This window comes from Elgaria multicarinata, chromosome 3 (genome assembly GCF_023053635.1).
Source record: "Elgaria multicarinata webbii isolate HBS135686 ecotype San Diego chromosome 3, rElgMul1.1.pri, whole genome shotgun sequence".
Lineage (NCBI taxonomy): Eukaryota > Metazoa > Chordata > Lepidosauria > Squamata > Anguidae > Elgaria > Elgaria multicarinata.
The window spans coordinates 147971308-147985404 of NC_086173.1; the positions used below are offsets into that span (position 1 = coordinate 147971308).

General features: G+C 43.0%; 1 protein-coding gene across 1 annotated transcript; it reads left to right on the forward strand.

Annotated features, from left to right (window-relative positions):
* Window positions 1-1995: 1995 nt before the first annotated feature.
* LOC134396958 (vomeronasal type-2 receptor 26-like) lies at window positions 1996-13894 on the forward strand. The gene is made up of 6 exons (XM_063123571.1): window positions 1996-2114; window positions 4429-4720; window positions 5808-6641; window positions 7131-7358; window positions 11987-12113; window positions 12990-13894. Exons 1-6 carry the CDS (start codon window positions 1996-1998, stop codon window positions 13892-13894), a joined length of 2505 nt encoding a protein of 834 aa, XP_062979641.1.
* The last annotated feature ends 203 nt before the right edge of the window (window positions 13895-14097 follow it).

Below are 14097 nucleotides of genomic sequence, written 5' to 3' on the forward strand. Positions count from 1 at the left end.
GGGCAACAGACCCAAGCACCATCTCTGCCCCCACATCTGTTCAGGCAACACTGTCACAGAACCCAACAACATCAGTCACACCATCAAAGGCTATTTCACCTGCACCCTTATATCATTTGTGTTACATGCCATCCCTGACTTTGTCTGTTGTTAAGTTCTCAATAAACACATACACATTACATGTGTCTTGTTTTTCCCCCACCACTTTTTTCAACTACACATTATCAGATTTCCAACTGTACATTTTGTGTCCAACTGCACACTAAAAAAACCCAAAACCCTGCTGCCTGGTGCTTGTTCAGGAGGATGGGCAGAGCTGGAGGACTTGGACAGGGCAGCTTGGGGGGAGATTTAGGAAGACGTGTTTAAGGGGGGCTGCCACCACTGTTCCCCTATCCCCCAACATGCACCACCTGAGGCAGCCCCCTCATTATGCCTAATGTTAGGGCCGGCCCCGAGTTTAACATGTAGCAGTCAGTGGGTAAGCCAGTGTTGGGGCATTGTTGGCACAAGCCTGCAACCTCTTTACATGTTAACCAAACACATGGGGTGGTTCTTACATTGGGGTGTGTGTGTGCAACTAAAGGATGATATGAGAGAAGGGATCTACTTAACACTGAGGCTACACTCCCCAGACATTTTCTTCTTTTTATGTACAAGTGTGAGAGGGATAGAAACCTAAATGGGGTGTGGGGGGTGAGATAACAGCTTAGAATCTGGAGGTACAAGATGGCATCAGATTGAATGTTTCGGGAAATGGCCCTTTATGGCCACTGTATTTTGCGACCTTAGAGCTATGAAACGAAGCAGCCCGAGTTGAATTGGGGCCGATTCAGAAGGTCTGAAGCGGCCTCCAAAGCAAATTGGGTGTGTTTGTATCCATGCACAGCCCTAGTGTAGGCCAGTGGGCAAGACTCTCCCCTTCATGGGAATATTAATTGCATAACGGTGTCAAACAATTAATTGTCAAACAGGACTCTATTCTTCAGGCCATGTGGCCCTCGAGATGTTTGTCCTACAACTCCCATCAGGCCTAGCCAGCATAGACAATGGTGAGGGATCATTTATTTATCTAATGTGTAACCCACCCTTCTACCAAAAAATGGCACCCAAGATGGCACTCGGTTCATTATTTATTTATTTAGCACTATCAATGAATGTGGTGCTGTTCATAGTAAAACAATAAAACAGCAACACCCTGCCATGGAAGTTGTACGACTAAAATATGAAGGGCCAGAAGTTTCCCACCCCTGTTCCAGGCGAGGCAGGAATATACATGAAGACCATGTTCCTGGTCCTTCTGAGAACTTTTTTCCGACTAGGCATTAGACCAAGTTCACAGCCACTCCAGTGTCCCATAGCAAAGCATGTCATAGCTTGCATGGACTTCTGCAAACATGTTTTCGCCTGCCGTGCACCTGCGCCAGTAGCTGCAAAGAGAGTCTACAACTTTGGGGAACTGATTACAATTCCCCTGTAATTATCAAGATCATTGTGATTGATTTGTGTCCCGAGTACCAAAGTCCCACTGGGTTTCCAGAGGTCACTTTTGATTATGATGATGACGATGATACATTGGAACCCAGAATCAGTTACCATTGATATTTCCCACAGCAAATTTAGAAAGAGCACTATATAAAGATATATTCTGAGCTACTAAATCCAAGGCTGGGATTGAAATCAGCTGGGAGGGTGTGTGTGTGTGTGTGTGTGTGTGTGTGTGTGTGTGTGTCTGATTTTATCTCCTTTAGGGCAGAAGTCAGACTTGGGCTCTTTATCTCTGAAGTCAGCTTCAGTATGGGGCTTGCAAGGGAATTGTATCTGTACTTCTTTCCTGGCAGACGTCTCTGCAAATGCTCTAACTGGGTACAATAAGGCCAGTTCAAGGATAGCTGCTGCATGTACGTGCCGTACCTCCATCACCCCAAAATGCTGCTGCTACTAGTATTGTTGTTTCATTTGCCCTTTGGGATAGTGACAAAAAAATATAACCAGATGTATCCGCATGATTATTATAGGCCAGGAGATTATGTCATAGCTGGAGTTATACCCACAAGGTCCGCCTTGCATCCAACACATGCTTTCACACGTGACCCTATCCGTGACTTCTACCAGTAAGTGGTACTTGTGGTTAACTTTTTTATTGCTCTCAGCCACTTCTGCTCTTAGCTTGTTGCAGTATGCATCAGCCTTCACCAATCTTGTATCTTCCAAATGTGTTGAACTTCAAATCCCCTCATCCCAGGGTCAGCTCAAATCTAAAAGAACGGAATAAAATAACTTTCAGGCTACAGGGAATGACATGTTCAAAATGAATGCTCTCCAAAGGATATTGTTTATTTTTACTTTTACATGCATACCATTGCAGCGTTCTTTGGTATATTTGGAAGGGGGAGAAGTGAAGTATTGTTAGGAGCGTGCATTCCCCCACCGAGCAGTGAGATGTTTCCAAGGTTCCAGCGTTTATCAAGGGTGAAATAGGTCACTGGACTGATGGCATTTCTGTGATATGATGTTTAATTACAACTCGATACAGGCTGAGCATAAGGTAAAGTTTCACAGCATTAGCCCCAGATTTCCAAGAGAACCTGTAATCACAAAGGATTTATTGCAGAGGGCAAATTCAGCTCTCTGCCCCTTTAGTTCCAATACAGGCTGACCTCCTGCTATGTACAGATCTTACTCACTGTAATGGCAGCGGAGAAAGATGAGTCACCTCCACCCACCACCTATGGGTTCTTGGGCCATCGTAGCTCCCACTGAAACACATCATCAGAATGTTATTGGCTGTCAACTGCCCTTTTCAGGTGTTAAAAGGCATTGCCCCAAGACACCCACATTGATAGTGTTACCTACAGAAATCGGAAGAGTCAAGTATTACACAGTTGGAAGGGATTTTGAATCTTTTTGCATTCAAAGGCACAGGGCTGAAAGGGACCCTAACCGGTCATTCAGACCAAACCTAAACCAATACACGTATAACCCTATTCAGGTATTTCTGAAGCCCTTGCTGTTGTCATTCTCATCACCCCCTACCCATAATAGTATGTTAATATCTCATGGAAACTGAAAAGGGTGTCATCAGGAGAACAACAAAAACTGTATGGTAAAGAAGTATTTTTTTTTTATTATGCATTATTTGGCTTGCTTCTTGATACTTTTAACCAGATAGTTAATGGTAGATATAAATGAACCATGATAAATTCTAGAACAAGACCTTTCCTTATCCTTTTAGACGTTTAACATGCTGTTATAGCAAAACCCTGCTTAGTACAAGAATCCAGTATAAAGCTTCGCAGACAGATGTCTGTCTAGTCTTCGCATGAATACCTCCATCAACAGAGAACCCATCACCTCCCTAGGCAGTTGGTTCCACTGTTTGATTGCTCCAACTGTAAGGATGTTTTTCATGGTATTCAAATGAAATCTGCCTTCCTGTAACTTAAGCCTCTATGTCCTACAGTCCTAGTTGATGGAGAAAAGGTTGCAGCCCTCATCTGTGTGACACCGTTTAGGTACTTGCTATCATATTTCATATTCAGTCTTCTCTTCTCAAGGATAAACATATTCAGTTCCTTTAATCTCCTCGTCGGACTTAGTTTCTAGTCCCCTGATCATGTTTGCTCCCCTTTTCTGAACTCGTTCCAATTTATCTGAATTCTTTTGAATGTGTCATGTCCAGAACTGAGCACTGTATTCAAGGTGAGTTCTGATCAGCAGTGAGTGGAACTATTACTTTCCATGATTTTGAAAATCTATTTCTATAGGGTTTCCCCCCATGTATTATTGTCAAGTCAGGCATCCCTCTTTGTATCCCTGTGCATTTGATTTCTTTTTTCTGAATCAAGAATTTTGAATTTGTCTCTGTTAAATTTATTTCTTTTATTCTTTGCCAAGTTTTCTAACTTGCCAAGATCATTTAGAATGTTGTTTCTGCCTTCTAAGATACTAGCTACCTCACCCGATTTTGTGTCATCTGCAAATTTGATATGCATTCTCCCCACTTCTTCCTCCAAATCAATAATGAAATTGTGGAAGAGTACAGGGCCCAGGAGTGAATCCTGCAGCACTCCACATGATATCTCTCTCCAGTTTGATGAGGAGCCATTGATGAGCACTCTCTGAGTGCAGTTCTCCATCCAACTATGGATCAAGCTAGCTGTAGTGCCATCCAGCCCACATTTAACTAGCTAACTGATCAGAATAGCATGGAGCACTTTATCAAATGCTTTGCTGAAGTCAAGATATATTATGTCCACAGCATTTCCATGATCTGTTAAGAAAGGTACCTGATCAACTGTTTATAGGTCTGTTCTCCAAGTACTCAATGCACTGGCAATCTACGTGCCAGTGGCATTTTAGTTCAAGAAGAAGGAAGTTGACATTGCCTTTTTAGTTGGGTGATATTCCACATAATTTTCCTTCCAGGTTGTTGGAGAGGAACTACCAGCATGCCCTGGCCATCTTGCTTGCTGTTAATGAGATCAATCGAAACCCACAACTCTTACCCAATATTACCCTTGGCTACAACATCTATGAAAATTGTTTCAGCTTCAGGATAGTCTATGAAGCCACAATAGACCTGCTCTCTTCTGCATATTGGATGGTCCCTAATTTCCAGTGTGGAAGTCAAGAAAAGCTCTTGGCTGTTATTCAAGGAGGGGACTTTGAAACCTTTTTTCAGATGGCAACCATGTTAACTATTTACAAGATCCCTCAGGTAAATATGGCAGTGGTAGAGTGACAATATGGAAAGGAGTACAGGAATCCTGTATCTTTAACAGTTGTATTGAAAATGGAATTTCAGGAGGTGTCATTTGTATGCATGCAGCACCTGGTGAAATTCCCTCTTCATCCCAACAGTTAAAGCTGCAGGAGCCCTGCCCTCTTCTGTATCTGGTCAAGAGGGCAGGGTTTCTGCAGCTTTAACTGTAGTGATGAAGAGGAAATTTCACCAGGTGCTGCATGCATACAAATGACACCTCCTGAAATTCCCTTTTCCATACAACTGTTAAAGATACAGGAGCCCTGTCCTCCTTTCCATATGGTCGCCCTAATAGTGCCCATTGTTATAACCCCCACAATTTTAAAACTGTTTTTAAGTTTTAAATGTATGAGAGCAAACCTATGGTCCCTGGGAGAATGTCCCAGCGACAATTGGACATTTCACAGTCCCCCCTTGCAAGGCCATAGTCATTCCTAGGACCTCGAGAAGGCAACTCTCAGAACTGATTCTTCACCCTGTCCTCTTGCAGACATTGTAGAAAGAACTGTAGCACTTACTTTTCAGGTCGCTAAACCCAACAATCTTGGACAGCTTTGGGGAGGGTGAAAAGGGGGTGGGACAGTTGAGTTTGGAGAGGAGAGGCCAGGATCCAAAGTATCCTATGGTCTCTCCCTCATGCATCCCTGCCCACTGCCAGGAAGTAAGATAGATGTGTTGCGGAATATGCGTTGTTGTGGGTAGAATTGATACGAATGTAGTGTATCTTGTTTGTGAGACTAGTTCTGTATGTATGTGTTATGAGATATCTATGGATAGTGGAATATATTCTTGGAAATGAAAGAAGGCTGCCACGAATGGATTGGTCAAGTGTTGGAAGCAGCACAACATAGCTTAGCAGGGATGCCTTCATCTATGTGTTACTGGTATCAGTGGCAGACCTGGTTAATTTAGGGATGGATGGTCTCACCCACACCTGGCTTCTTTGCACCTTGGCATGAGCTCCTGAACTGGTCTCCAAGGTGAATTGGGTGGATTTAAAATATAAATAAAAGCACTAAGCATTGGTTTCTTTCCTTACTAGCTCACATACGGCATAGTCAACCATATTCTGAGCATTAAAACTCAGTTCCCCTCTACTTACCGGATGAGCCCACAGGACACTCCTCAGTACATGGGAATAGTTAAGTTGCTCCTGCATTTTCAGTGGACTTGGGTTGGTCTCATTGCTCCAAAAAATGATGGTGGCGATCGGTTTGTGAGAACCATGGAGGAAATGGTCTTAGACAGTGGTATTTGCATCGCCTTCACCCAAGAGGTTCCATTAATATCTAATGACAACTTCCGCACTTTCTATGATGATTTTTTATATTTTATTGCAACCCTTACACAGAGGAAAGCCAATGTGCTTATTCATTATGGGGATTCTGACTCAATGCTTCTGTTGCCTCATGTGCTATTTCAAATTGAAGAAGAAAACTATGCCTCCTCAGGGAAGGTTTGGATCTCCACAGCTTTGTGGGGTTTCACCTTGAGCACATCTTTTGGATACTGGGATATCAAGTTCTTCCATGGAGCATTGTCCTTCATCATCCAAACAAACATGAAATCAAACTTCCAGGAACTTTTCTTGACCCAAGATGAACATTCCTTTGAAAAGCTTTTGTCAGAAACATTTGACTGCTACGATTCCCACCATGGATTGTCAAGGAAGATCTGGAAAAGATGCAAAGATAGAGGGATGCTAGAGGGCCTTCCCCCAGGTTGGGTGAACAAAGTAATGACTGCTGAGAGCTACAACATTTACAACACCGTCTATGTTGTGGCACATGCCTTCCATGCCATGATCACAGCCTTATCTAGCCGCATGTTTCCTTCAGGCGTAGGCAGACTTCTGAATACAACACAACCATGGGAGGTAAGAGAGAGAGAGAAAGAGAGATCCATTGAAATCACAACCGAAATGAACGGTAGACGTTGTTGTTCTTGGTCATATCAGGCACAATTTCATTTCACTCGGAGTCTAGGAATTTCTCAATCAGTTTTTGAGATCTGACCCTCAACTACCCATTCACAGAGGTGCTTCTCTGCTATTGCTTGATAAGTTCCTCTGTTCTGTCCTTTGAACTTTCCAATCAGTCTTCACTGAGGGTTGGTCATTCCACCACATCTCTCCACTAGGTGTGATTCCCTGGATCATTCAATCATTCCTGCTAATCCAGAAGATTTACCCAGTGGTGCTGTTAAGTAATTTTAGACTCTGGACGTAATGGTCTTATGAAAGCAGGGAGCAGGTGGATTAATTATTTTCCTTCAAAATGTGTTAAGCTGCTACATTTGGAAAAGAAGAAGCAACATACCTAATTAATTTACCCATTTTGCAAATATTGATATTCTCTCTCTCTAGCTTCACCCTTTTCTGAAAAACATCCGCTTTAACAGTACTACCATGAATGAAGTGTATTTTGATGAGGATGGGAAGTTGGTGGCTGACTATGATATTGTGAATTTGGTCATATTTCCTAACAAGTCTGCTATAAGAGTCAAAGTTGGGAATCTACAAATCCAAGCTTCCTCTGGTGTAGAGATGACCATTCATGAAGAGGCCATTGTGTGGCCCAAGTGGTTTAACCAGGTGGGAAACGTATTCATATTTTACAAGATCATGTATGGTAGTAACTAAGAGGGTCCTACAGAAAGCGTCATTGGACCTGGAAGATCTGAATAATTACAGGTGAATGGCTAAAATTCACCTGTATGAGAGCTTCGGCTATTGGGTGGTATAAAAATGTAATAAATAAAATAAAATAAATAAATAAAATCCCCTTTCTGGGCAAAGCGTGAGAATTGGTAGTAGCTGATTTGAACCAGAGACTCTTGGATTAAATGAATTTTCTAGTTCCATTTCAATTAGGCTTGTAGGATGACCATTGTCAGGAGAGAGAGAGAGAGAGAGGGAGGGAGGGAGGGAGAGACAGACCTACATTCTTTGTTAAAGGATATATTAACCTCTGGCAAAAGCATGTCTTGGCAAATATTACACCCATACGCAAGGCAAGTATTACACACATGTACAAGATTCTTCAAACAATGGGATATTTATTAAACCCAAGCAAGAAATGAAAATGTAACTTGGGGAAAGTAACTTGGTAGAGAAATTGTAATTCAGAAAGAATAAATCAGAGCTCCTAACACTTATGAGTGGAAAATAAAGGTTTGAGATGAGTGTTAAATGCTTTGCTCAGGCTGATCCAGAGGTGCAATTGCAATAATAAAAAGAGATGTAGAGATTCTAGATATCAAATGGCACTCTTTCCAAATTATAGGACTCCTAGTTTTTCCATTTGTTTTTTCCCCCTGGACTCTTTTATTATTATTATTATTATTATTATTATTATTATTATTTATTTATTTATTTATTTATTTATTTATATAGCACCATCAATGTACATGGTGCTGTACAGAGTAAAACAGTAAATAGCAAGACCCTGCCGCATAGGCTTACAATCTAATAAAATCATAGTAAAACAATAAGGAGGGGAAGAGAATGCAAACAGGCACAGGGTAGGGTAAGCAGGCACAGGGTAGGGTAAAACTAACAGTATAAAGTCCACACAACATTAAGTTTTAAAAGCTTTAGGAAAAAGAAAAGTTTTTAGTTGAGCTTTAAAAGCTGCGATTGAACTTGTAGTTCTCAAATGTTCTGGAAGAGCGTTCCAGGCGTAAGGGGCAGCAGAAGAAAATGGACGAAGCCGAGCAAGGGAAGTAGAGGCCCTTGGGCAGGCGAGAAACATGGCATCAGAGGAGCGAAGAGCATGAGCGGGGCAATAGTGTGAGATGAGAGAGGAGAGATAGGAAGGAGCTAGACCGTGAAAAGCTTTGAAGGTTAACAGGAGAAGTTTATATTGGATTCTGAAGTGAATTGGAAGCCAATGAAGAGATTTCAGAAGCGGAGTAACATGGTCAGAGCGGCGAGCCAAGAAGATGATCTTTGCGGCAGAGTGGTGAACAGAAACCAACGGACTGATGTGAGAAGAAGGAAGGCCAGAGAGAAGAAGGTTGCAGTAGTCCAACCGAGAAATAACCAGTGCATGAACAAGCGTCTTGGCAGAAGAGACAGACAAAAATGATCGAATCCTGGCAATATTATACAGGAAAAAACGACAGGATTTAGCTACTGCCTCAATATGAAGAATAAAGGAGAGCGAGGAGTCAAATATAAAGCCAAGGCTACAAGCTTCCTTGACCGTCATTGACAGTAAGAGAGAATGAGAGATGAGGAGAAGGTTTAGGAGGAAAAACAAGCAATTCAGTCTTTGCCATATTAAGTTTCAAACGACGATGAAGCAGCCAAGCTGAGATATCTGAAAGACATGCCGAGATACGATCGTGAACATCAGGAGAAAGTTCCGGAGATGACAGATATAGTTGTGTATCATCGGCGTACAGATGATATTGGAGGCCATGAGATTGAATAAGCTTGCCCAAGGGCAACATGTATAAGGAAAACAACAACGGGCCAAGTACCGAGCCTTGCGGAACCCCTACTGAAAGGGGAAAGGAGGAAGACGAGTTGCCATTAGCCAACATGCTGAAAGAGCGACCCGCTAGATAGGAGGCAAACCAGTTATAGACAGAGCCACAAAATCCAAGGTCATGAAGGGAATCTAAGAGAAGATCATAATCAACCGTGTCAAAGGCTGCAGTTAGATCAAGGAGAATAAGAACGGAATAATGGCCTTTAGACTTGGCAGTAAGGAGATCATTGGTGATCTTAGTAAGGGCTGTTTCGGTGGAATGCAGAGGACGGAATCCAGATTGAAAGGGATCCAAAGCAGAGTTACTAGAAAGAAAGTCAAGACAGCTAGAATAGACCGCACGCTCCAGGATCTTTGAAACAAACGGCAACAAAGAGACAGGTCGGTAGTTAGACAGAGATAGCCTATCATTTATTTATTTATTTATTTATTTTATTACATTTATATACCATTAAAAACAGTGAGCATTAAAAAGTATACAAAAACATAAAAACAATAGTATAAAAACAGCGGTATCCATTTTAAAACAACAGTTCTAAGGTCTGTTAAAAACAAAACAAAAAAACTTAGCATTGTTTAATGCCACCACCGAGAAGGCCCTCTCCCTTGTTGCCATCCTCCGAGCTTCCCTCGGAGTAGGTACTCGGAGGAGGACCTTAGATGTTGAGCGCAGTGTACGGGTAGGTTCATGTCGGGAGAGGCGTTCCATCAGGTTTTGTGGTCCCAAGCCGTGTAGGGCTTTATAGGTTAAAACCAGCACCTTGAATTGGGCTCAGAAATGTATAGGCAGCCAATGCAAGCAGGCCAGAATCAGTGTTTTATGTTCGAACCTCCTGGTTCCAGTTATCAATCTGGCCACTGCATTTTGCACAAACTGCAGCTTCCGAACCATCTTCAAAGGCTGCCCCATGTAGAGGGCATCGCAGTAATCTAATTTGGAGGTTACCAGAGTATGGACGACTGTCCAGATAGGGGCGTAGCTGGGCCACCAACCGGAGTTGGTAGAAAGCACTCCATGCCACCGAGGCCACCTGAGCCTCAAGTGACAGAGATGGTTCTAGGAGAACCCCCAAGCTACGAACCTGCTCCTTCAGGAGGAGTGCAACCTTTTACCACTGGATGTCCAACCTAGGCATCTCAAAGAGCCTGGGTTGACAAGGAAAGAAACAGTACAGAAGCCCTGTCCATGGGCATTGCCACAGGAACACTAGGGAAGGCTGTACCAAACTGTCTCAGGGAGTCTCTACATTAAAGGGAAATGGTGTTGCTTCCCCAGGGCTTTTGTGCTTCCTGCTTTTTGGCACAATGGTTATGGGCTACATTACATGGGTGCAGAGGGGCGACCACGTGATTTGAATTGAATTAAATTGTATTGAATACTTCCCCTCCATTCACTTCAACGAGACAGTGCCATCTAGTGAAAGATGCTGCTTTTTTCAGGATGTTGCCACTTTAAAAGTGGTTCTTTTCATAGCAGAATTTCCAGGGAATACTGCAGGAGACATCCTAATCGTTGACAATGTCATGTAAAACATTTGCAAACTTTCGTGTGTGGCCACTAAGAAGATCAAATCCAGTTCAAAATGAAACCAGATCGGAGTGCGCACACTATAGAAAACGGAGAAGGCTGTAGGGTGGAGGCTACCTTTTGTTGAAAGAAGCCTTTAAATTTGTTAGTCTTTAAGGAGTAACAGGACTTGTGGCTTTTGCTGAAACAGACTAACATGGCTATGCCTCTGAGAGAAGCGTTTTGAACACAATAGAAAAGGAGAGTGGGCTGACAGGGAGAGGAGGAGAAATGTCAGTCATTCTGCAAGCCATAGAAGCCATCAGCACAGAATGATGTAGTTCAGTGGTTCCCAAACTTTTTCAGGTAACCGCCCCCTTGGTTCCACAAACTCATGCCCAGTGCCCCCTACCCTACACTATAAAAATCTTTATTCAGAATAGTGGTTTTCAATGACCCACTAAGGAAGATAATAACAATAACATTCAAACCAGTAACAATTAATTGAATATTTATTCAAAACCTAATTACATTTTTTTAGTTTATTCAATTTAACTTGATCCAGTGATATCATCTTTTCAAAGTCTGATAGTAATTTAGCAAGAATATTAGATATCACATTTAGTAACTAGGGTAGAGTACCTCACTATTCTGTAAATTCTTAATGTGATGGATGAGCATGATAATGTCTAGTTTAAAGTCTTAAATCACCGCGTTTAGTAATCTGGAGTCGATTTCTTTGCTTGGAGAGAAGTAGGCAGACCACACTAAAACCACATTCCACCAAATATGATGTTGGAAATGCAACCAGGAGCTTCTGAACCACTCTCCATAGTGCAGTATAGCAGGGCACACCAAGCAGGGTATGTCTCTTGATTAGCATTTTTGTGCTTTTGAAACATTTCAATTCACCGTTAAAAGGACTCTTCTTAAACGGTATTAATACATGCATGGATTCTTTCCCTATATGGCTTGGGACCAAACTACCTTCTCCCATAAAAATGTCCCTGGGTTTTAAGACCTTCTGGAGAGGCGCTTCTCAGAAAAGACCACCTCGAGCGCCCCCCTGCTGCCCCTTAATGCCCCCCTATGCAATCCCCCCCCCCAGGGGGCAGTACCGCCTACTTTGGGAACCACTGATGTAGTTCCTTCATCGTCCATTTGTACAGACCAGGTACAAACTCCTCAATTCCTATTTGTTTTCTTGATGACCTTTAGACAAGGCCCCATTCTGTCTGTTTGATGCGCTGCGCACCTGGATACAGAAAGGTGGTTCAAGAAGGACAGCCAATTTGCTGCTATGTTTGTGACCCATGCGTGGAAGGGACAGTTTCTACCCATGACGGTAGGTAGCTGCAAAGAAACGGCAAGAGCTGGGGAAAGATGAGCAGGTTCACTGCGAAAGTCATGATGCTAGGTCTGAGAAAGCAATTTTGCACCAAGTGTGGTCATATTATGGCCTTTTCCCACCACACAGAAAATAAGAGCAAGCATGAGGGCCCTTGTACTATATTCCTGAATTCATAAAAGCGGTGTGAGTCCCTGAGCCTTTTGCTCTCTACCCCTGTGGATTTCATCCCCAGCCCTCCCAAATTCTTTTAGGGTTGAATGGCATGCTACAATCTAGCTAGGTTCCCCCCTTTTGTTTACTAAAAAAATAAGTCCATGGGGCCTCATATGGATCAGGACTCTAGAATGGGTGGGTGGGTGGTGGGTAGGGAGCCAATCCCCTCTGGCAGAATGCAGACAGGAACACTGGAATTCCTCTCAGAACACTGTAGTACAGGCCGCGTTCTAGCTTCAGATTGAAACTGAGCACGCCCGACGGAACTTTGCCAGCAGTTGTTGCCACAGGCTTTCATGAGGCAGAAAAAAACTTATTAACCTTGAACTCCTGTTCAGAAATTCACCAAACCAATGAAAGGCACATCAACAACATCTGTCGTTTTCACCAAAATTTGAAATAAATATATATGATATGCCGAGCTGCTGCTTGGTTAAAAAGTACAAATGGGTCAATTTTGAACATAGTTTTAGTGCTGAGGCAATTTTGATCAGACCACTTTGAAAGTTTGCACAACTGTAGAATTTATCAGGTACATTATGGGTGCCAAGTTTTGTGTTATTAGCTAAATAGGGGACATTTTATTAGAAGGTAAAACTTCTAATGGTGGAACCTTATTATTGAAGTCTGAGCCACTGAAATCATTGTTTCTTTCAGATGCAGATCATTGTCTCGAGTGCCCTGAAGACCAATACTCAAACAATGGCAAAGATCAATGTATCCCCAAGATTATAGTCTTCCTGTCTCATGGAGAACCTCTGGGGATCACCTTGGTCTTCTTTGCTCTCTTCTTGTGCCTAACCACAGGTTTTGTTTTAGGAACCTTCCTTAAGCACCAAGACACCCCAGTTGTCAAAGCCAACAACCGCAACCTCACCTACATCCTCCTCGTCTCCCTCCTGCTTTCCTTTCTGTCCTGCTTCCTCTTCATCGGCCAGCCTCGAAAGGTGACCTGCCTTCTCCGCCAAACTGCCTTCAGCATCATCTTCTCAGTCGCCGTTTCTTCGGTGCTGGCAAAAACGGCCACCGTGGTGCTGGCATTCATGGCCACGAAGCCAGGCAATAGCATCACGAAATGGGTGGGGAAGAGTTTAGCAAACGTCATCGTCCTTTTCGGTTCCATGATTCAGTTTGGCATCTGCAGCGTCTGGTTAGGAATTGCTCCTCCCTTCCCAGAATTTGACATGGATTCCCAGATTGGACAGATCGTATTGCAGTGCAATGAAGGCTCTGTCACCATGTTTTACTGTGCCCTTGGCTACATGGGCTTTCTGGCTGCCGTTTCTTTTATGGTGGCTTTCCTAGCCAGGAAGCTGCCCGGGGCATTCAATGAAGCCAAATTGATCACCTTCAGCATGCTGGTCTTTTGCAGTGTTTGGGTGTCCTTTGTGCCAACCTACCTGAGCACCAAAGGGAAATACGTGGTAGCTGTGCAGGTCTTCTCTATCGTGGCTTCCAGTGCTGGGTTACTGGGTTGCACCTTCCTTCCCAAATGCTACATAATTGTATTGAGGCCACATCTGAATACGAAGGAGCACCTCATGATGAAAAGGAAAAAATAGCTGGTCCTGTGATATTCTCTGCAAAATATGCCTGTAGCAATAACATGGACATGGTTTGAAGCCATGATGATAATGATCCGTTCCATCTGAATCTTTTCAGAACCACTCTAGTCAATGGAAATTAATCAAATGCTTACAGTTCCCTCATTTTTAAAGATAAAGAGATGCAACTTCACTCAGTGGTAGGAGGGCTTTAGCCCTGT

What these genes read in the sequence shown, in the direction of transcription:
- LOC134396958 (XM_063123571.1), top strand. Translation starts at nt 1,996, where the DNA reads ATGTATCCGCATGATTATTATAGGCCAGGAGATTATGTCATAGCTGGA. An exon ending in CCTATCCGTGACTTCTACCA is followed by an intron (nt 2,115 to 4,428) that starts GTAAGTGGTACT and finishes TTTTCCTTCCAG; the next exon opens with GTTGTTGGAGAGGAACTACC. An exon ending in CTATTTACAAGATCCCTCAG is followed by an intron (nt 4,721 to 5,807) that starts GTAAATATGGCA and finishes TTTCCTTACTAG; the next exon opens with CTCACATACGGCATAGTCAA.